At 30.4% G+C, this 23,401-nt stretch overlaps 1 protein-coding gene across 9 annotated transcripts in view; it reads right to left on the minus strand.

Moving 5' to 3' along the window:
- Positions 1-23,401, minus strand: part of LOC145279766 (regulator of G-protein signaling 17-like) — a 644,014-nt gene that overhangs the window by 203,848 nt on the left and 416,765 nt on the right. For 2 of the 9 annotated variants that reach the window (XM_080131080.1, XM_080131079.1), the window contains exon 1: positions 9,054-9,291. The exons of 6 other annotated variants lie outside the window; for them this stretch is intronic. In XM_080131080.1, the coding sequence (XP_079987206.1) occupies positions 9,054-9,128 (75 nt within the window). In that variant the 5' untranslated portion in view covers positions 9,129-9,291. Of the gene's footprint in view, positions 1-9,053; positions 9,294-23,401 lie in introns of those variants that run through there. One more of the 9 variants, XM_080131075.1, reaches the window with a different exon arrangement.

Genomic DNA, 23,401 nt, shown 5'->3' on the forward strand with positions numbered 1-23,401 from the left:
ATTTTTTTTTTTTTTGCTCAACACACACCTCCAAACACCCGGGCAACCAGGCATTATATATATATATATATATATATATATATATATATATATATATATATATACGTGATATCTCCATTATTTATTCACCGATTGCCCTTATTTTACAGGACATGGCAGAATCAACGACCGTGAGTACTCCAAGACCCAAGTGGGAGCTGGAACAAAGAATACACGGTGTTAAATTTCGTTCGGACAAAACACTAAGAAACGGGGCCTAATTATAGTTGGGGACGGTTTTTTGGAGGGTAACACTGTATATATGTTGGTTATTTTTTCCTAATGTTAATATTACTATGCTTCATACTTAATTACTGTTTTATGTTAAAGTGTAGATTCTGACTGGTACAAAGACAAGCTCAATTATTTTATTTTCTTTACTTTGTTATGTGAAGAGTTCTCATAATTGTCAAAATTTTCTCGTCACAAGATGGTATAAATTAAAATTTAATAACATTTCTTTTATGTGACTATGAGTAAAGAATTGGAAATATTAATATTCATAAAAATACAACTTTAACTACTGCAAACTTTGTTAACGATGATAATAGTGCAAATAACAATAATGAACGGATAAACATTTTACTATAATCAATCTCACATTAAAGTATTCAAACGTTAATCAACAATTACTTAATTCTATTTCCATAAAGTTAGCTTCGTGTACATATTTATGCATTTATATACACAGGATCTTCTCCTACACTGATAAACCTATCATTATCCTAGGTGTAACGGTAGTGAATGTAAATTATATTTAGTTTCATTTAGTATTATGAAAAGTGGATAAAGAGGGAGTGGGTTCCTTTGTAAAAATTCAGAAATCTCAGATTTTCGTAAAATTTAATAATAGGTATATTGGATATCAATTAATAAATATTTCCCAAACTGCAGTTTATTTGGAGTATTTTAAGAAGATTTTAGAGGGAAGAATATGAACACAAATTTCCCAAATTTCAAAGTGGTATTGAATTTCATCTTTAGTCATCAGACACCAATTATTTAAGATTCTTTGAATTTCAATTTCTTCTTAATACCTTAAGCTTTAAATTTTAAACATTTTCTAGAATCAAAATCATGTAGATTTTAATCAAAATTGGAATATTCTAGACATAAGGTTAAGTAGTATCATATCTCGATTTTAAATCTTTCTAAGGGAACATAAATGTGGTGCAAAACTGTTCTGTTTGTGACAATTTGGCCTTTCCTAGGACGGGTATTCATTCAGTTTTGTGAATTTTGAGAGGGGTTATTCAGTTTGATACGTAATTTTCACATAAAATTATATCTGTACCCCTGCTCTAAACTTAGAAAGAGGTTTATTAAAATGATTCTTTAGCTAAAATTGAATCGTTGAAAAAAAGCAAAGTAGGCAACCATTTCACATTGAACTTTCATGTAAAGAGAAAACCAACAGAAAAAGAAAAATGAAAATTTTACATTTGGCACTGAACAACTTTTACAAGAGCCATTGACTGGAAAGAAAGAAAAAAATCAATTTTAATTAGTTCAAAAATTATTTTTTTAAACTATTTCTATATTAATTCAAGAGAGAAAAAGTAAGCCCTTCCCTCCTTCCTATCGAAAAATGCCAGTAATGTTAGATTTTGAAAACGGAAATAAATTTTGGGAGTTGACAACATGACCAAATATTTCTTTTTCTCTACTTCTCTCTTACTTATTCTATTAGATGCATCTTAACATCTCTATGAGAAATTATGTTCATCGGTTAGTCAGTCAGTCACACTGCAATTTGAGAAATAATATTTTCCATCAGTCTGTCACCATTCCTATAAAAGGCAGAGAGATCTAACATTTGGTGTCTTTTAATGGTGGTCAGATTTCTAGTCAGCAATAGATGATATTCTTTTTCTCCTCCCTGCAACCTCTTTCTCATTGAAGAGACGTTGCGAGCCTATCGCTGCTCTATCGTTATATGCATGGCAAGTGACCAATTAAGCTCCAATTTATAGTCCTCTTCTCTGCAAAACTTTCACAACAAACACTTGTCTAGTTACAACCATTGTCAACAAATTCCACCAATCTCTATCTGTACTTAAATCTAAACGCAAATTCCATCAACAAAGTTTCTTTCCTCAAACTACCCATCTGTGAAATTGTACCGTGGGCTTGCTTTTCAACTGACTACAACATGGTCGTCTTCAAGTCCAATGTAAAAAATTCTTGTTGAGCTACCCTCTTAAATAATCAAATTCTACACAACATCCACCAATACCGATCACTATGCTATGGCTTGCTGACCACCTTACACTTATTAACCTTTATCCTCAAGTGACCTTTAAGCCTTGATAAGTGGTAATTTTCTTTGTAAAAAAAAAAGAAGGAAATAAAAAAAGAAGCAGAAAAAGAAATAGTATTTCTTGAAGAAATTCTGTCAGCCTGAAAAGTAAACCATAAAGAAGACCGAGCTGAAAAGTTTAACAAAACATAAATAAAACTAACTCGCAAATTTAGTTGAAGAAATCATAACAATATGATCTGTTTTAATTTTCTGTTAAATCATGAGAAAACAATAATTTTTATTGAAATTTAATTTTGACTTATACAGTATACTCACAAACTAATAATCCAAGTGTGATCCATGATATAATGCAGAAACAAATTTAATAGTTTATAATTCCCGTTCAGAATGAAATTTTATTACAGCAATATTGAAGTTCTAACAGTTAAAAAGATTTCTGCTCCCTGACATCGTATTTCCAGTAAAAGACCCCAAATGTCATATCTTTCAGCCTCTTATAGGGATGGCCTTGTTCGTCAAACATAAATTTAAAATAGTATTTTCAAGGTTAAACGCACCAATTTAAATCGATGCAGCTTTAAAATACTGTAGTTCTTAACTAAATGCAATATGTTATTGAGTCATTCTCATTTTTTTGTTTAATATATATATATATATAATTATATATATATATATATATATATATATATATATATATATATATATATATAATTATTTACTATAATAATTATTAAATACATAGAGACACTAGAGTTTCATCCTTTTGGGAATCATCAGTGCAGGGTGTCACGATTAACACCAGTCAATAGATTCAAACCCAGCGACAGAAGTCATCCCGGGCTTCATTAGCAAAGGGCTAATCCATTCGGCTACCATTAACCACAGGAAATGCTGTTGAATTTAAACATTTATTTTTTTAATGCTTTTTAACGTCTGTCAGAGTGATTTAATCATTATATGATGATAGTACCAAAGCTACTTATTTTTTCAGGCATCTTGGTTCCAATATAATTTTATATGCTAATTATCAGAAAATTGTTCTTAATTTTAATAATATTATACTTATTATTTATATTATTATTATTATTATTATTATTATTAGTAGTAGTAGTAGTAGTAGTAGTAGTAGTAGTAGTTTTAGTTTATATATTTTAGTGAAATAATAATTGGATTGGGTCTACATTTTCCATGGGAGAGTTATGAATTTTACTGCTGCCCTGCTTTTAAATTTCTGAAACAGCTATATGGTGAACAGCTGATGCTACTCGGTTTCTACTTCACAATTTAAGTTAAGGTTTCTTGTTTGTTTTTTACTGTTATATTGTTGAATTCCCTTTTTGTAAGTGTGCATTTTCTGTAAGTTATCTTATGTAAGTGTTAAATCTGCGATATGTTGAATAAATATGCATATGAATTTGAAATGCATTTATTTTATTTATGTTCTTTTTTATAAAGTACCCAAGGCTTCTTTAGACTTTATATATACACACACACACACACAGACAGACACACACACACGGCATAATCGTGTTGACAGACCGGTTCTCGTCAGATCACTGAAGTTAAGCAACGTTGAGCCTGGTTTGTATCAGATGGGTGACCATTTGGGAATTCTAGGCGCTGTATGTGCTCTCTGTTTATCTCTGCATTTGTTTCCTGTCGTCCTGAACAGACACTTCACTTGCCACTGGTATTTAACAATGTCAACTTAGGAGAGGTGTGGTTGGAGATTGCGCACCTCCTGCCACAAAAATTTTGCATGCAGGCACCCCTTCGTGGATATTCATAGTCTGTCAAAGACTGAGGGTACCCCCTATATATATATATATATATATATATATATATACTTGTCCCTTTCTTTTGCTTACAATATTTTAATAAAAATATATTGGAGTGATGAACCCTTTTGCGAATGTGTTAAATTAATAGATGACTTATGTTAAAATCTAGAAATTATATCCACATAGTACTTTTTTTTGTTAATTAGGGCTTTCTTTAGCAAATATTTAATATAAGATATTACGACCTACACATTAAATAAAATAATAAATAAAAGAATAAAAATACAAATGAATAAAAGCAGAATATTAATGGGAGCTCAAAAAAAAAACTCACCAATAATTGAGTGAAAAACAGTACAACAAGCTAGTACATGAAGAAATTAAAACAACATGTGTTGATTATATCTAAATGTGAAATTTGAAATTTATTTATGGAATTCAAATATATTTATTATGGATTTTAAACAATATGTGTGGATTATATCTGAATGAGAAATTTGAAATTTATTTATTGAGTTTAAATATAATTAATTATTATGGAATTTGAACTTTAAAGCCCCTGATACCTATTAAAATGTAGAACTTTAATGAAAAAAAAAAAAAAAAAAAAGAAACTTAATTTTTATTTAAGGTAAAAATGGTAACAACATTCCTATATTAATTGCAAACAGAATTTTAAGAAGTTGCAAAAGTCTGAATCATGAATAGACAATTTCTATTTATTCCTCAGTGAACATCTCTTATTTGAACAGAAAATTCAACTCCAATATGTACTGAAAACAAGTCATATTTTTAGTTTTTTTAAAAATAAAATGACCCACTTAACAAATGAAGGCTCGTTGGAAATGAAAATGACCTGAATTGTGTAGTGGACTATGTGACATTAGCCCTTAAGGTCGCACATTTAGGGGATCATCCATCATCTAGAGCCTATTTTACAACAATAATATGTTTCGATCATAGTCATTTGTTTTCCTAGTTTTGCATACGAATTACAAAATATCTGATATTTCCCCAGAACCTCTGTCTTGATGGAATGGAAACTAAAACTGGCTATGGTTCCAAATAAGACTTGATTCCAAATATTTCTTTATGTTATCTCTCCCCTCTTTGGTTTTCATACATAAATTAAATTTCACACTGTATAAGGATTATTTGATACTCAAGATATTCATAATCGTACCCTATTTCCAAAATAGGGGAAATATAACATATGAGAAATATTTGGAATCAAGTTTCCCTTGCTGTTATTTCAGATCATTTGAAATTTTAGTCTTCTTTCCATCAAAGCCAGAGTTTTTTTTTTTTTTTTGTGTGTGTGTGTGTGTGTGTGTGTGTGTATGTATATATATATATATATATATATATATATATGCCACCTTTTCACCTTTTTTTGTCAATTTTATAAGTTTCAAATCTCAGCGACTATTAGTCAGAACTTAACAAATGAAGGCTCGTTGGAAAGATAATGACTTGAACGATGAAGTGGGCTATGTGACATTTACCCTTAAGGTCGCACATTAAATGGATCTCCGTCATCCAGAGTTTATTTTTGGCACTTTTTTTTTTTAACCTTTTAGAAATAAGCAACTAATCATTAGATTTTTACAAACTTTTTTTTGCATTTGCATTACAAAATATCTAATATCCCCACCCTAAACCCTATAAATACAATCTCATATAACACTAAATATTAGGTTGGTGCATAAATAATGTTGTTTTTGACATTCAACTATATATATAAACGACATTATATATACTTTACCTCTGGGATTGAGGTATGTAGTAAAAAAAAATTCTGTTTTAATAGTTATAATTAGCCACACCTTGCAAATAACCTATCAAATGACGCATATCACTGTCACCCTCTTATATTGTTTGATTTCTCTACCCGCTTTTATTTTATACGATATCTATCACTCTCGCTTCAGTCTCTTTTACTTTGTTTATTAATGGTGGAAGGTAATAAAGAATATTCCACACAGACACACACACACACATTAGGAAGGGAAGACTTTTATGATTCATGATTAAAAGTAAATTTGTATATATATATATATATATATATATATATATATATATATATATATATATATTCCTTTTGGAGAGAAGATTAAAGGAATATATATATCTATATTTATATACATACAAATTTACTTTTAATCATGAATCATAAAAGTCTTCCCTTCCTAATTGCAATATTTAAATTTTGTATCCCTAAAAACATTATGAAATATATATTTATTAGGTAGACATACATACATACATACATACATTTAAACAGACAGGCGAGATTTATCTTATAGACCAGCGGGGCGTTGCCTGGGTTTTTGGAGGTGTAAAAGAAAAAAAAAGTTTTGGTAGGCAGGTAGGCTTGACCGAAAGTCTTGAGGCGAAGGCGGAAAAGAGAGCCTGACATCTTACCGCGACGCTAAGAGGGCAGAGAAGTGAGACTGGTTGAAATTAAATGCTTAAAAAAACGTCTGGTTTTCTAGGTCAAACATCATGCCATAGAGAAATGAAATCACTCAGAGCCAGTTAAGCTTTACTCTTTCTGTGTATTTGTTTGTTTCCCCAAGATATTTGGGAAAACCAGCTCCCCATAAAAAAGGGGAGTGTCCAAATGAATAGCAATTGTCTGATATGAGGGGTTTCCACACAGTGATCAAAGCTAATTGCTTTCTGGACGTCCCTGGCATGAAGCCAGAAAACTGCATTAGCATTCGTTAGTTTCGCTTTTTTATATGAAAATCATGAACAAACATGCAGGACCACGAGATAGCATAAATTTTATAAAATAAAAGTCGCTCAAATAAAAAATAGAGACGACCTCCTTTTGTAAATCATAGATATTATAATCTAGGATGTATATAAAAAGTTATAAGAATTAGTGACCCTCTCGAGCCCCCCCCCCCCCGAAAAAAACCTTTGCCGGACATACATAAAATGTGCATGCACTAAAACACATACACTTACATTTTCGCTTTTATATATTAGATAATAGATGTAGATATATTTACCTACAATCTCACATAAATAATAGATAATAGATAAAAGTATGCAATTAAATTTTTCTTAGATATTTAATCAAAAAAAGACCCATAAAACGTCTTTGGAAATTTATTCTTTTACCATTATAAATTAATTCATTCAGTTTATTCTTAAATGGTCGACACAAAGATAGTAAAAAAAAAAAAATTTAAGTACTATTATAATTATGTAGTTTGTCTAAATGTATATTAGTTTATTTATCAGAAAATCGAATCCGGTTTTGGCAGGGTTTTTTTTTTTGGGGGGGGGGGGGTAATCTTTCCTGCTAATAAATTTCCATTGTGAGGAGATATATTACAAAAGAACTCCCAATAATTATTTAATCACAATTAAATCATTCTTCGTTCTTCTCTATAGTTAAAGTGGTCAAACCTAAAGATTGCAACATATTTGGGGGGGGGGGCTTTAGTTTTTCTAGTCTGTTCATCTTCTTATTTTCTTTAAAAAAAAATAAATAACACAACCAGAATTTTTAAAGCAAAAATGATTTGCTACCCAGAAAACTGAAAGGCATTATAATGGAATTTAATTTTGTACTGGAGAGGTGCTACTCCAGTCAATCTTTATTGTTTTGACAGTACCAAATTGACTTTGCAATTCAGTAGATGAACTCCTCACAGAAAAGATATTGCTAATCTTTCTCTATTCTATCAATATTTTAACGGTAGTTAATCGACTGAGCTCTGATCTTTAGTCCTCCTCCCAGTACAACATCCACAGCAAGAACTCGTCGGGCTACAATAACTATATATAAAAAAAAAACTTTCCTTTCTAACTCTGTGTATCTAAAACAAAGTGGAACTTCTATGAACAATTCTTTTTCTAGAGCTACCCATCTATCGAAAACAATACCATGGAGCTGCTTCCCAGCTGACTACAGTGTGAATTATAAACAAAGCTCCCATCTTACCCAAACACATCAAGCAAACGAATCAGTGAATATTCCACATTTACATTTCTATTTTTTACTAATGGGTTGCCACTAATAAAGGCCCAGAAACCACTCGAGGATAAGGGTTAATGAGACGGCCAGTTGCATATTGAATAACACAATGAGTAGATTGGAAACAATGAGTGGAACGGACAGAATTTGATTGTTTGAGAAGATGGCTCAAAAAAGGTAATGCCTGAGAGGATGGTATCATGATGAAGGAACATATCCTCCCATGCATTATCCTCCCAAAGGAGAAGGTAATGCATGGGAGGATAGTCTCATGACAACAGAGCAGATACTACTCTAACCTCCCCCAAAAATTAACTATTGAAAGATATCACATTAGTCTAAAATAGTATAGTCAATAAAATCGAATATTACAAGACGGTGATAGTATCGGTTCGATTTCAGATATTAAAGTTATAGTATAGTTTCGAATTCAAACAGATACCAAATTTCCATTAGTAATCGATAAATATATTTAACATCTATAAACAAATGGCCTCAACAATACTGAATATTCAGGATTAAAACCTCCAAAGTATTTTCTTTTAACTTTCGAAGTGCTTAAAGGATATCACCATATTATTTCGATTTATTTTTAATGGTGTTATTACATATTTGTAATTTACAAAGATTTTTGTTGATATCAAATTTAACGATATCACACGGTTCACATTTTAACCGCTCACGCGTACACACAAACAGACCAATGCTCTTTAAAAGAAAAAGAAAAAAAAAAAGAAAAGAAAAACATATCTTCGCATGAATGAGCTCCGTTCAAGTGTTCTATTTTAAAAATCAAACACTCACAGGAAGGATCCCATAGTGAAAGTGGAGAAATATTTTTGATTGAACTCGAACAAAGCGTACCAAACGTGCAGTAGCCACGATACCACCACCGCCACCACCTTCTAAACTATCGATTAACAATTATGATAAAATGTACTTTATATACTATGAAAACGCCGTAGATCTTGCTTACTTGTTTGTTTCCGTTCACATCTGTTAATGTCATTAATGAAACCGAGCACAACGGATCATAAGATAATGGCATCATCTCCTCTATCAAATAAGGGAGAAAAGGAGGATGAGTGAGGGTTGGAAGGGATTCTTCATCAAGACGACTGTCTAGACCCCTGATCAATCTGTTTGCCTCTGTGTACACTGAATGACGTCACGAGAAAAGATGTCGCTGTCCACTAAAGCTGGTGGAAGACATCGGGAAGATTGTTTATAACGTCATAACTGATGAAGTAACAAACATTATGTCATCCATTAAAACACAAAACATTTTGATGGACGGTGTGTATTTGTAAATATTAATAATTATTTTTATATCTACAGACACTAGTGCTGCACTAGTGTCTGTAGATATAAAAATAATTATTAATATTTACAAATACACACCGTCCATCAAAATGTTTTGTGTTTTAATGGATGACATAATGTTTGTTACTTCATCAGTTATGACGTTATAAACAATCTTCCTGATGTCTTCCACCAGCTTTAGTGGACAGCGACATCTTTTCTCGTGACTGCTTCATGCTTCCGCAATTATCAGTTCGTGAAGTGACAATTACTGTTGCCTAACGAATTCGAACCCAGCTACAAAATCACCCTTGACTCCATTTGCTAAGATGTTACCTCTGCATCATCAGCATCAATAAACACGAAAATTAAGGGAAGTTAAACGCTTATAAATGCCAAATGCGGGCATAACAAAGCAGTTACAGAGTGTTCTAAAGACCAGAAGTCGTGAACGTTGCATATCATGAGTTGACCACACACACACACACACACACACACACGCACTTTCTAGGTGGATTGTCTAGAAACAAAGGGTCTATTTTTTTGTATTTTTTTTTAAATCTAAAATTACGGTATATCTTTCATTCTAACTTTGTAAAATATCTAAGAAGTATGATACAAAAAAATAAATAAATAAAAAATAAAAAAACTAGGCATTTTTATTTTTTTACTATAGACAACAAACCGAAAAAGTAGTAAAAGAACAAATATATATCATATATATAAATGTTACCAAAGGCAAGATAAGTTATTCTTCTACCTGCCTGGATAAGTTTTTTTTTTTGGGGGGGGGGGAGGTAACTTATAAAAAATACTTTATTTCGAAACACAAGTAGCGTCGAGTGCTTAAATTAAAACAAGAACGAAATGACTGACATGAAACAGTCATCAAAGGAGACTCGATAATCGCCCAAAACTCGAAAATGTAACAAAATACTGATAGAACCCCCACCCAATAACTTTCACCGTAAGATTTCTTGGATGGATCTAAATATTAAAATGGCCAACAAACTAGACAATATATACAAACACCTGACAAGTGAAAAAGGAATTATCTGGCAAGAGGCATAGTACAGTTCATTATATATATTACTGTGCATAACTAGCGTTGCCTGGGAGTCTTTTTACATGTTTCACTGCTTTTGTTTTAAATTAAGCACATTTTTTTAAATCTATTTTTTTTTTTTTAATATAATTATTAAAATAAAATTGAATTACTGCCACATCTTTTTATTATCATTAAATTATTAATTTAACCAAATTGTTATAAAACTACAATTATGTTAAGGTACTATTGTTTTAACACATCTAAAATAGCTTTTGAAACATGAAGATTTGCTGAGAATTTTAAAAACCAGAAATAGCTCTATTCGATAATTTAAATGCTTCCAAATTCCTTTTTACGTTTCGAAGGGTCACGAAGAAATTAATTTTCTTTTTCCCCCATTAACATATTAAAATGAAAGAATAAATAAATAAATAAAAATTGTTTACGGAAAACAGAAATGATGAAATATTTTTTTTAAACTTAGGAATGTTAAATTTTTTATTTTTATTTTAGGTGTCAGTTTACATTGGTCATCTTTTAAACCAACTATTTCGAATGACAACATTATTATGTACTTACATGTGATGGCGAAATTAGTATAAATTCAAAAAATTACGAAAAATGATCCAGAAAATGTTATTCTAGAAGTATTTAAAAAAAAAAAAAAAAAAAAAAAAAAACGGCCACAATTACGTTCCAAGATGTTTTGTTTAAAGATGGCGGACCCTTAATTTAAGTCGACGGTTATCTCCATTACCATAACACAGAATTGGTCGCACAACCCTTCTACATTAAAACATACGATAAAACCTGATATTTCGATAAATTCTATTTTTACTTGTAATTATTTTTCTACTGGATCATTTTTGTAATTTATACTAATTTTGCCATGACACGTAAGTACGTAATAATGTTGTCACCTGAAATGCGTCAGTAAGATCACCAATGTAAAACAAGCACTTTGTTTTATTTTACCCCATTTTTTTTATTTCAATAATCAATAATTGATAAAAACAAAATTCAGTATGTAATTATCAAAGTAATGTCGAAGCGAGGAAGTAACACGTACACACATGAAATAGTCCCATAATTATATTAATATAGAGATTTATAATTTATAATAAAGAACATAAAACAAATCTGTAACATTTACAGTCAATAGAAATCCACCAAAATAAAGAAATATTAAAAATAAATAAATAAGGGGGGGGGAAGAAAAAGACTATAAATTGAAGACAGCACAGCATTTCGAAAGCACGTGATAAGTGTATGTATGTATGTCATCGTTTTGCAAATGGGGACGATAATACGGCAGAACAAAAAGTGAGCCAGTAGTTGTCGACAGTCGGATTTTCCTCCTGCCATCACTGTTACAACAGTGGAAATACAGCTGCAACACTTCGCATGGAGGATGGAGATAAAATACGCTGGTTATTAGATGGATGAACGAAGATGCGTATTACTTACATTCATCTCTTAGCTTCGACCACGGCCATCCATCCATCATCATCATCATCATCATCATCATCATCATCATCATCATCATCCATCATCATCATCAGCATCATTATATTAAAGTTGAAGGAAACATTTTTTTTCCTGAAAGCTCTTTTTTCCCCTATAATTTTCCAATAACACAAAATACATGCCAAAATAATCATTAGTTTTGAGATTGAGCCCTTATTTACTTTCCTTTCTACTAGGACAGAGTTAGACACAAGGTCGGCTTTTAATGTGAGAAGGAAAATCCACTTTTGAAAATGCAACAATTTTAATTGAGATAAAAATAAAAGTTTTATCAGTCTAGAAGGATTTCTCCATCACTGACTAAAAAAACGAAGGATACTAACAGAACATTTAGTACACTTTACTTTAGCCAGGCTAAGGAATTTTTAAAATCCATTTTAATTCTTCTAATTAGCCGCAATTTGTAATTAACTGACAAATCATATATCTCATTTGGCTATTCATGTATTACTCCTGTCCTCTCTCACTGTATGCTAATTCATTCGAACTCTAATATTTGTTTAATGCATATGTGAACATCCAGAGAAAAGTGACTGTTTTCGTTCTTCTTAATTGCTTTAATTTGCGATCAAATTTACATAGTGCATTAGCACACACCGTAAACTCGTACGTAAATAAAATAGCAAATTAATAAATCTCTTTACTTCGACATTATTCATAAAAATAATGCAGAAACAAAGAAAATTATTTTTAGTTATGCAATAAAAATGTCTTAACACAATATATCACAATTTTGAAACTGATTGAAAACATAATGGAATAAATAGTGGCTGTAACCCAACGGATTACAGATTAGATGAGATCCTCATTACATTTCTCCATTTCATTTTCCTCGTTACATTTCTTCATTTCATTTTCCTCATTTCGTTTCTCCATTTCATTTTCCTTATTACATTTCTCCATTTCATTTTCCTTATTACATTTCTCCATTTCATTTTCCTTATTACATTTCTCCATTTAAATTTCCTCATTACATTTCTCCATTTCATTTTCCTCATTACATTTCTCCATTTCATTTTCCTCATTACATTTCTCCATTTCATTTTCCTTATTACATTTCTCCATTTCATTTTCCTTATTACATTTCTCCATTTCATTTTCCTCATTACATTTCTCCATTTCATTTTCCTCATTACATTTCTCCATTTCATTTTCCTCATTATATTTCTTCATTTCATTTTCCTAATTAAATTTCTCAATTTCATTTTCCTTATTACATTTCTCCATTTCATTTTCCTCATTATATTTCTGCATTTCATTTTCCTCATTACATTTCTCCATTTCATTTTCCTTATTACATTTCTCCATTTCATTTTCCTCATTACATTTCTCCATTTCATTTTCCTCATTACATTTCTCCATTTCATTTTCCTCATTACATTTCTTCGTTTCATTTTCCTTATTACATTTCTCCATTTCATTTTCCTCATTACATTTCTCCATTTCATTTTCCTCATTACATTTCTCCATTTCATTTTCCTCATTACATTTCTTCGTTTCATTTTCCTTATTACATTTCTCCATTTCATTTTCCTGATTATATTTCTGCATTTCATTTTCCTCATTACATTTCTCCATTTCATTTTCCTCATTACATTTCTCCATTTCATTTTCCTCATTACATTTCTTCGTTTCATTTTCCTTATTACATTTCTCCATTTCATTTTCCTCATTATATTTCTGCATTTCATTTTCCTCATTATATTTCTCCATTTCATTTTCCTCATTACATTTCTCCATTTCATTTTCCTCATTACATTTCTCCATTTCATTTTCCTCATTATATTTCTTCATTTCATTTTCCTAATTAAATTTCTCCATTTCATTTTCCTTATTACATTTCTCCATTTAATTTTCCTCATTATATTTCTTCGTTTCATTTTCCTCATTACATTTCTCCATTTCATTTTCCTAATTACATTTCTCCATTTCATTTTCCTCATTACATTTCTCCATTTCATTTTCCTCATTACATTTCTCCATTTCATTTTCCTCATTACATTTCTTCGTTTCATTTTCCTTATTACATTTCTCCATTTCATTTTCCTCATTACATTTCTCCATTTCATTTTCCTCATTACATTTCTCCATTTCATTTTCCTCATTACATTTCTTCGTTTCATTTTCCTCATTACATTTCTCCATTTCATTTTCCTAATTAAATTTCTTCATTTTTTTTTCCTAATTAAATTTCTTCATTTCATTTTCCTCATTACATTTCTCCATTTCATTTTCCTAATAAAATTTCTCCATTTCATTTTCCTAATTAAATTTCTTCATTTCATTTTCCTCATTACATTTCTCCATTTCATTTTCCTAATTAAATTTCTCCATTTCATTTTACTAATTAAATTTCTTCATTTCATTTTCCTCATTACATTTCTCCATTTCATTTTCCTCATTATATTTCTGCATTTCATTTTCCTTATTACATTTCTTCATTTCATTTTCCTTATTACATTTCTCCATTTCATTTTCCTCATTACATTTCTCCATTTCATTTTCCTCATTACATTTCTCCATTTCATTTTCCTCATTATATTTCTGCATTTCATTTTCCTTATTACATTTCTCCATTTCATTTTCCTCATTACATTTCTCCATTTCATTTTCCTCATTACATTTCTCCATTTCATTTTCCTCATTACATTTCTTCATTTCATTTTCCTAATTAAATTTCTTCATTTCATTTTCCTAATTAAATTTCTTCATTTCATTTTCCTCATTACATTTCTCCATTTCATTTTCCTCATTACATTTCTTCATTTCATTTTCCTAATTTAATTTCTGCATTTCATTTTCCTCATTACATTTTTTCATTCAATTTTCCTCATTTCATTTCTGCATTTTATTTTCCTCATTACATTTCTCCATTTCATTTTCCTCATTATATTTCTCCATTTTATTTTCCTCATTACATTTCTCCATTTCATAGTCCTCAAAGGAGAAATGTAATGAGGAAAATTAAATGGAGAAATGTAATGAGGAAAATGAAATGGAGAAATAAAATGAAGAAATGTAATGAGGAAAATGAAATGGAGAAATGTAATGAGGAAAATGAAATGGAGAAATGTAATGAGGAAAATGAAATGGAGAAATATAATGAGGAAAATGAAATGGAGAAATGTAATGAGGAAAATAAAATGGAGAAATATAATGAGGAAAATGAAATGGAGAAATGTAATGAGGAAAATAAAATGGAGAAACATAATGAGGAAAATAAAATGGAGAAATATAATGAGGAAAATAAAATGGAGAAATGTAATGAGGAAAATAAAATGGAGAAATATAATGAGGAAAATGAAATGGAGAAATGTAATGAGGAAAATAAAATGGAGAAATATAATGAGGAAAATGAAATGGAGAAATGTAATGAGGAAAATGAAATGGAGAAATGTAATGAGGAAAATAAAATGGAGAAATATAATGAGGAAAATAAAATGAAGAAATGTAATGAGGAAAATGAAATGGAGAAATGTAATGAGGAAAATGAAATGGAGAAATGTAATGAGGAAAATGAAATGGAGAAATGTAATGAGGAAAATGAAATGGAGAAATATAATGAGGAAAATGAAATGGAGAAATGTAATGAGGAAAATAAAATGGAGAAATGTAATGAGGAAAATAAAATGGAGAAATGTAATGAGGAAAATGAAATGAAGAAATGTAATGAGGAAAATGAAATGGAGAAATAAAATCCTCATTACATTTCTCCTTTTCATTTTCCTCATTACATTTCTCCATTTCATTTTCCTCATTACATTTCTTCGTTTCATTTTCCTCATTACATTTCTCCATTTAATTTTCCTCATTACATTTCTTAATTTCATTTTCCTCATTACATTTCTTAATTTCATTTTCCTCATTACATTTCTCCATTTCATTTTCCTCATTATATTTCTCCATTTCATTTTCCTCATTATATTTCTTCATTTCATTTTCCTCATTATATTTCTTCATTTCATTTTCCTCATTACATTTCTGCATTTCATTTTCCTCATTACATTTCTCCATTTCAGTTTCCTCATTACATTTCTTAATTTCATTTTCCTCATTACATTTCTTCGTTTCATTTTCCTCATTACATTTCTTCGTTTCATTTTCCTCATTACATTTCTCCATTTCATTTTCCTCATTACATTTCTTAATTTCATTTTCCTCATTACATTTCTGCATTTCATTTTCCTCATTTCATTTCTGCATTCCATTTTCCTCATTACATTTCTTCATTTCATTTTCCTCATTACATTTCTTCGTTTCATTTTCCTCATTACATTTCTCCATTTCATTTTCCTCATTACATTTCTCCATTTCATTTTCCTCATTACATTTCTGCATTTCATTTTCCTCATTACATTTCTTCATTTCATTTTCTTCATTTCATTTTCCTCATTACATTTATCCATTTCATTCTCCTCATTACATTTCTCCATTTCATTTTCCTCATTACATTTCTGCATTTCATTTTCCTCATTACATTTCTTCATTTCATTTTCCTCATTACATTTCTTCATTTCATTTTCCTCATTACATTTATCCATTTCATTTTCCTCATTACATTTCTCCATTTCATTTTCCTCATTACATTTCTTAATTTCATTTTCCTCATTACATTTCTTAATTACCTTTTCCTCATTACATTTCTCCATTTCATTTTCCTCATTACATTTCTCCATTTCATTTTCCTCATTACATTTCTTCATTTAATTTTCCTCATTACATTTCTTAATTTCATTTTCCTCATTACATTTCTTCATTTCATTTTCCTCATTACATTTCTTCATTTCATTTTCCTCATTACATTTCTTCGTTTCATTTTCCTTATTACATTTCTTCATTTCATTTTCCTCATTACATTTCTTCATTTCATTTTCCTCATTACATTTCTTCGTTTCATTTTCCTCATTACATTTCTTCATTTCATTTTCCTCATTACATTTCTGCATTTCATTTTCCTCATTACATTTCTTCATTTCATTTTCCTCATTACATTTCTTCGTTTCATTTTCCTCATTACATTTCTTCATTTCATTTTCCTCATTACATTTCTCCATTTCATTTTCCTCATTACATTTCTCCATTTCATTTTCCTCATTACATTTCTGCATTTCATTTTCCTCATTACATTTCTCCATTTCATTTTCCTTATTACATTTCTGCATTTCATTTTCCTCATTACATTTCTCCATTTCATTTTCCTCATTGCATTTCTCCATTTCATTTTCCTCATTACATTTCTGCATTTCATTTTCCTCATTACATTTCTCCATTTCATTTTCCTTATTACATTTCTCCATTTCATTTTCCTCATTACATTTCTCCATTTCATTTTCCTCATTACATTTCTCCATTTCATTTTCCTCATTACATTTCTCCATTCCATTTTCCTCATTACATTTCTCCATTTAATTTTCCTCATTACATTTCTTAATGTCATTTTCTTCATTACATTTCTTCATTTCAGTTCTGCATTTCATTTTCCTCATTACATTTCTCCATTTCATTTTCCTCATTACATTTCTCCATTTCATTTTCCTCATTACATTTCTCCATTTTATTTTCCTCATTACATTTCTTCATTTCATTTTCCTCATTTCATTTCTGCATTTCATTTTCCTCATTACATTTCTCCATTTCATTTTCCTCATTACATTTCTCCATTTCATTTTCCTCATTACATTTCTCCATTCCATTTTCCTCATTACATTTCTCCATTTAATTTTCCTCATTACATTTCTTAATGTCATTTTCTTCATTACATTTCTTCATTTCATTTTCCTCATTTCATTTCTGCATTTCATTTTCCTCATTACATTTCTGCATTTGATTTTCCTCATTACATTTCTCCATTTCATTTTCCTCATTACATTTCTTCATTCCATTTTCTACTAACCAATCTATTCGTCTGCGCCAGATGAGATTATAATTAATTAAAAATAACATCCTTTACAATCTTTACAAAATTGTTTATAGTTAAAAAAAAGATGATCCAAAGCATATAGCTTTTTACTCCTTACAAAGAAATGTTCCATTGATTTTGTTATTCTTACAGCATACTAACCCTTTTTAAACTAATCAAAACTAAGAACTGTACCTATTAATTGATTCCTTGGTCTTTAGGCTATGAGTACAGTGTTGTATCTGTTCTTAAGTTGGAAGATAAGATTCCCACAGTAACCCACTCCAACTTCTGGGGTTTATAAAAGACCTCACCACATGCCAACATCTGGGGTTTATAAAAAAAACAACAAAAAAAAAAACACTGACTCCTGAGATCAATTAAAAAATCCTACTCTGACTCTTAGGATTTCAAAATATCCCAAGCATACTTTTTATTTTATGGTTCTACAAATACATACAAATATATAAACATATACACATACTGACTTTATTTATGAACCCGCAGGGAGATACGACGTTGTCTGGAATTAACTGATGATCAACAAATGTTTCACACTGCCATCAAAATTGGTGAAATCGCCTATTTTTCAATCAAATGGACTGATTGCCTGTTCAAATTGGGGACCCATCACTGTGCACCGGGAGGGAACTCTTATGCCTTTCGCAGTAACTTATTCCACAATGCATAGTAGTCTTCATTGCACTTTAGAGAATCTACTGTTATATATTTTATAAAATTATTTTTTCTATATAATGACTTAAATTAAAGTTTAAAATGCAAAGGTCAAGAATCATGCTTCAATTGTGCTCTAAACAGAAACATTCACTTTGAACACACCCTGTTATATCATATTTACTGTTGATTTTATATGCCTGGTCTTACTGCTTATGCAGTGATAATGGCTTGAATTTAAGTTTAAAATGAAAAAGTCAAGTGTCACGGTGCAATTGTGCTTTTAACAGAAACATTCATTTCGAACACACCCCTCATATCAAAGAACCTACTATTGATTTTATATGTTGGGCCTTTCGGCTTGTGTTGTAATAAATTTTCTCAAATTCATTTGTAATGTTAGGCTGTGTAAGGTCTTTGGTCAAAATCGACTGTTCCTTCATTCATCGGATTGTTTTGATTATCGATACTTATCGAAGACATTCCGATACAAAACCTATCTAAGAACATTGCCAAGCACAAAGTACTTTTGTGTGAAATTTCATAAAAATTGACCGAGCCGTTTTCGAGTCCATAGGAAATGAACTCACACACACAAAAGTCTTTTTGTAGAATAGAGAGTTAGATATATATGTTTAAACTAAGGAATTGAGCATTATGAATTTTTAAAATACAATTTTAAAATATTAATCATAAGGGCTGTAAATGTGGGCTATATTTAGTTTTCTGCAAAGTGGTCAAAGAGGGGGGGGTGAAAGCTTTTCATTAAAATTCAGATACTTCCAATTTTTGTGAAATTTTTACAATCGGTATTAGTCATCAAATAATAAATATCTCACAAATTTCAGTTTCTTGGAAGTATTTTAAAGGGTTTTTAGGGAGGCGGGGAAAGTGCAGAAAGGCACAACCCCCCCCCCGTTTGAAAACTCAGATATTTCAGATCTGCATTAAATTTTGTTCATAGTCATTAGACACTAAGGAAGATACCCAGAATTTTAATTTCTTCTCAAAAACCTATCAAGCTTTAAATTTTAGACATTTTCTAAAACGAAAATAATGCAATGGATTTTGATCAAAATTGAAGATTCAAGTTTTGTATCATTATATGCTGAGTTTAATCTTTATAAAGGAGTATAAAAGGAGAGTAGAACGTGAACATTGCATTTATTTTCAGCAGTCTCGTAACTCTCGCTTTCTTCATGTTGTCCTCTACTCCTCATATTCCATGACTGCTGTTTCTGACAAAGAGGTAAGAATTGCTGTTTTCTGGGTCAGAATCTATCCATTTATCATTGGGTAGTTTTTGACATTGAAGTAGTATTTTTGTTTTTCCTTTTTAGCTCCTTACATCAAGTGGCTTAACGCCTTGTCTGGAGTGATTTTCATTTAAAAAAAAAAAAAAGTATTGGAAATCTTTTGTCCAGGAAATCAATTTTACCTGTTCTGTGACAAGTATTATTCTAATTATCTATAATATAAATCTCGAACGTCGTTTAGTGTGTATGTATGTTTATATGTCTTGCTAAAACTTTGACAACACTGACAAAATTGGTATCGTTTGAAAGCTGTCTCCTGGCCGACAAACATCGAAAAATTGGCCAAAAAAATTCATTCTCTCACCATCAACTGGGTCATTTCTTACAAGGAGGGATCACTTTTTCAGCAACATTTTTGCAAAGTTATCATACGCCTTGCAATGACTAAGCTTAATTTGAACGGCGGTGACATCGTATGTCATGATGGGCATGGCGACTAAACTGTTGGCTTTTTTTTTTTACTTCTTTTTCCTCTTAGTGTTACAGGTTCGAGCCTGACTGCCTACTTTGTTTTTTTTTTTTTTTTTGTGCTCGCACGGGTACTTAAAATATTTTTAGGGGGTTGGTTAATTTCTTTTGCTTGAAACATATTTTTAGGGCTCCATTAATCAATACCCTTACCATATAGCCTCTCCACACCCGAGCAATGCTGGGTACCCCCCCCCCCTGCTTCCCCGCAGTATATGTGAATATATATATATAATACTTATAATCATGTTGACACACAGATTCTCATTAGATCATTGAAATCAAGCAACATTAAGCCTGTTCAGCACCAGATGAGTGACTATTTATGAATACCAGGCACTGTCTGTGAGAGGATCTTGACACTTCCCTGCAAAAACCTAACATTGTCATTTCCTCAGACTGGGATATACATGCAACTGGGGACTGTTCAATTTTCGTTCAGTAAAACAAAAGTTATGATAAAATTACTAGTGTTCAAAAGTTCTCAGAATCTGTCAGGAATGGAGAGACCTTTTTTCTGATTGGCTGTTGGCAAATCTGTTATGCTACCTCAAATCAGCTGGGAACGAGTGAGATAACATAAAAGTTATATAAAAAATGTTCCCCCAGGTTTGTAGCAAAGTGCTAACATAGGGAAAAATTGGGATACCCAATTCTCAAAGACAACAATAATATATATATATATATATATATATATATATGTCTCTTATATTTTGCTATCCTTGCAATGTTTTCATCTGTTGCACGCCCGCGATGTTCGCCCCGATTACGCCGATTCAATATTATTATCGCTAATAATTTACTGTTGTCCCGATCTATTGCTCAGCTGTACTATCGTTGATAATTCACCGTCACTGTGCTCAATCAATAACCGACCTTTCGCCTTCGCTCGCCGGCCAAAACTGACTGCTGACTATTTACTTAATCCCGTCTTATTTGATTTTTTATTTAGTCAGTTAAAGAAGTTAATTTTTTTTATGGATTGTTGACAAAGCAAAACCTAGAAAAACCATGAATTACATAGAAAAATGTGAGCATGAAAAGTAATATGGTTAAGATTAACCTTAGAAAAGTAAAAGGGCTAGTTGTCAAAATTGGAAAAGAAAAAGATAAGATATTCTAGTGAAAAATATAATAAATTCATAACTTAAAATATTGCAGCATTAAGAATATATATATATATATATATATATATATATATATATATATATATATATATATATATATGTATGTATGTATGTATGTATACAGGGCTCTACATTGCGATTGAAACAGTCGCATTTGCAAGTGATTTTTTTTAAAGAGGCGACTAGCAATAATGAAACGCCTATCTTTTGGCGATTATATTTCTTTCACCGACAATCCTGTAAAGCTCACTACTGAGTGAAAAATATCTTTTCAACTTTTTTTTAATATAAAACAAACAAAGTTAAATTATTTAGAGAATAAAAGTTTAATAGAACAATATACTCTTTTTTTCTTTTAACGAAGGCTGTTCAAAAATATATCTGAAGAAATTAGAATGTTTATACCTTCAAGTATCAACATAAAATTTGTTGTATATTTAGAATTATACTTATAAAATATAAAAAATACAGAAAAATCTTTATAATGTACAAACTCGTTACAGAACTAAAATGTCATATTCTAAAAATCATGTGGGTTTGGCTAGTAACTTTTCTATTTGGCTAGTAAACGAAGATATTTAGTTGTCAAAGGTCAACTAAAGATAAATTTGTCCGTAGAGCCCTGATATATATATATATATATATATATATATATATATATATATATATATATATATATATATATATATACACGCACATACATACATAAACATTAATGAAAATATGATGGATAACTGGATAAATATGCTTATGTTTCGGTTCTAGATCTTATCAGACCATTAACTTAATTAGTTTGATGTTATGGTTTTAAGGTTCGCTCGTGTTCTTTCATCTTTTTTTTTTTTTTACATGTTTCATTTTACAGAAGAATGTACACATTCTTATATATAAAAAGTACATAAATGTGTGTTGTGTGTTATTCACATACAAAACTTAATATATGCAATCCAACAATGGACAAGACAAATATATGAAGGCAAAAATATTCCTGTTAGTGCACAAGTTAGTATGCATGTATGTGCAGGGCAGACATTATCTACCTCTGCCCTTCTAGACACAAGAGTTGGGGGCGGATGAAGCAGTTGTTCCCATATTGCTCTGGAGGCCTCCTTAGTTCTATTTTTTGTTTCACTCACTTGAAATATTTGTACAAAAAAAATATATAGGGCCGTTTTTAACAGTATCAATATATTTATTTTAAAATTTATTGTGCAGGTGTGTAAATCTGAGTGGGTTGAGCTGACTTCCTCCAATGGTTGAAGTTTCTTGGGAATATTAAATTCACAAACAGTCTCAATCACATGTATATCCTGGCCAAAGGAAATAACGATGTTAGGTTTTTTAAGTTGTTTAGGAGATGACATCCTCCTCCACTACATCCCTTAAACAAAAATTCAATGAGCAAAGTTTCTTTATTAAACCTGTCCATCTGTGGAACATAATTCTGTGGGGCTTCTTCCCAGCTGACTATAACATGGTCGTTTTCAAGTCTAATATAAATAAGTTCTTAAGCTGCCCACTGTAATAATCAAACCGTACTCACATTCCATCATTACAGATCATCAAGGTGTTGTTTCATCGTCTACCCCAATAGTCATTAATCCTTATCCCTGAGTGGCTTTTGAGCCTTGAGAAAGGGTACCTCTTTCTCCTTGTTAAAAAAAAAAAGATGGAAAAGATGCTACCATTATGAATGAAGAAGCAGGTTGTATGAAATGGTATATTTATTATTTCTAAGAGGGCCATATACATTTACTGGAAGATAAACGATGAAGATCTAGAAGACTGAAATTAAAGGATTGTTCAACAAATAAATAAATAAATAATAATAATAGTAATTCATTCAGAGATGTAGCCTGAGGAATCATCTAGCTTGAATGTGAAGGCTGCTAAAGATTGTTTTATTAATTGAAGCAGAAGGCTACGTCTCCAAACAAATGTTTAACAGCGATGAGACTAGAT

The sequence above is a fragment of the Euprymna scolopes genome, chromosome 7 (assembly GCF_053919585.1).
Source record: "Euprymna scolopes isolate OS-2025 chromosome 7, ASM5391958v1, whole genome shotgun sequence".
Lineage (NCBI taxonomy): Eukaryota > Metazoa > Mollusca > Cephalopoda > Sepiida > Sepiolidae > Euprymna > Euprymna scolopes.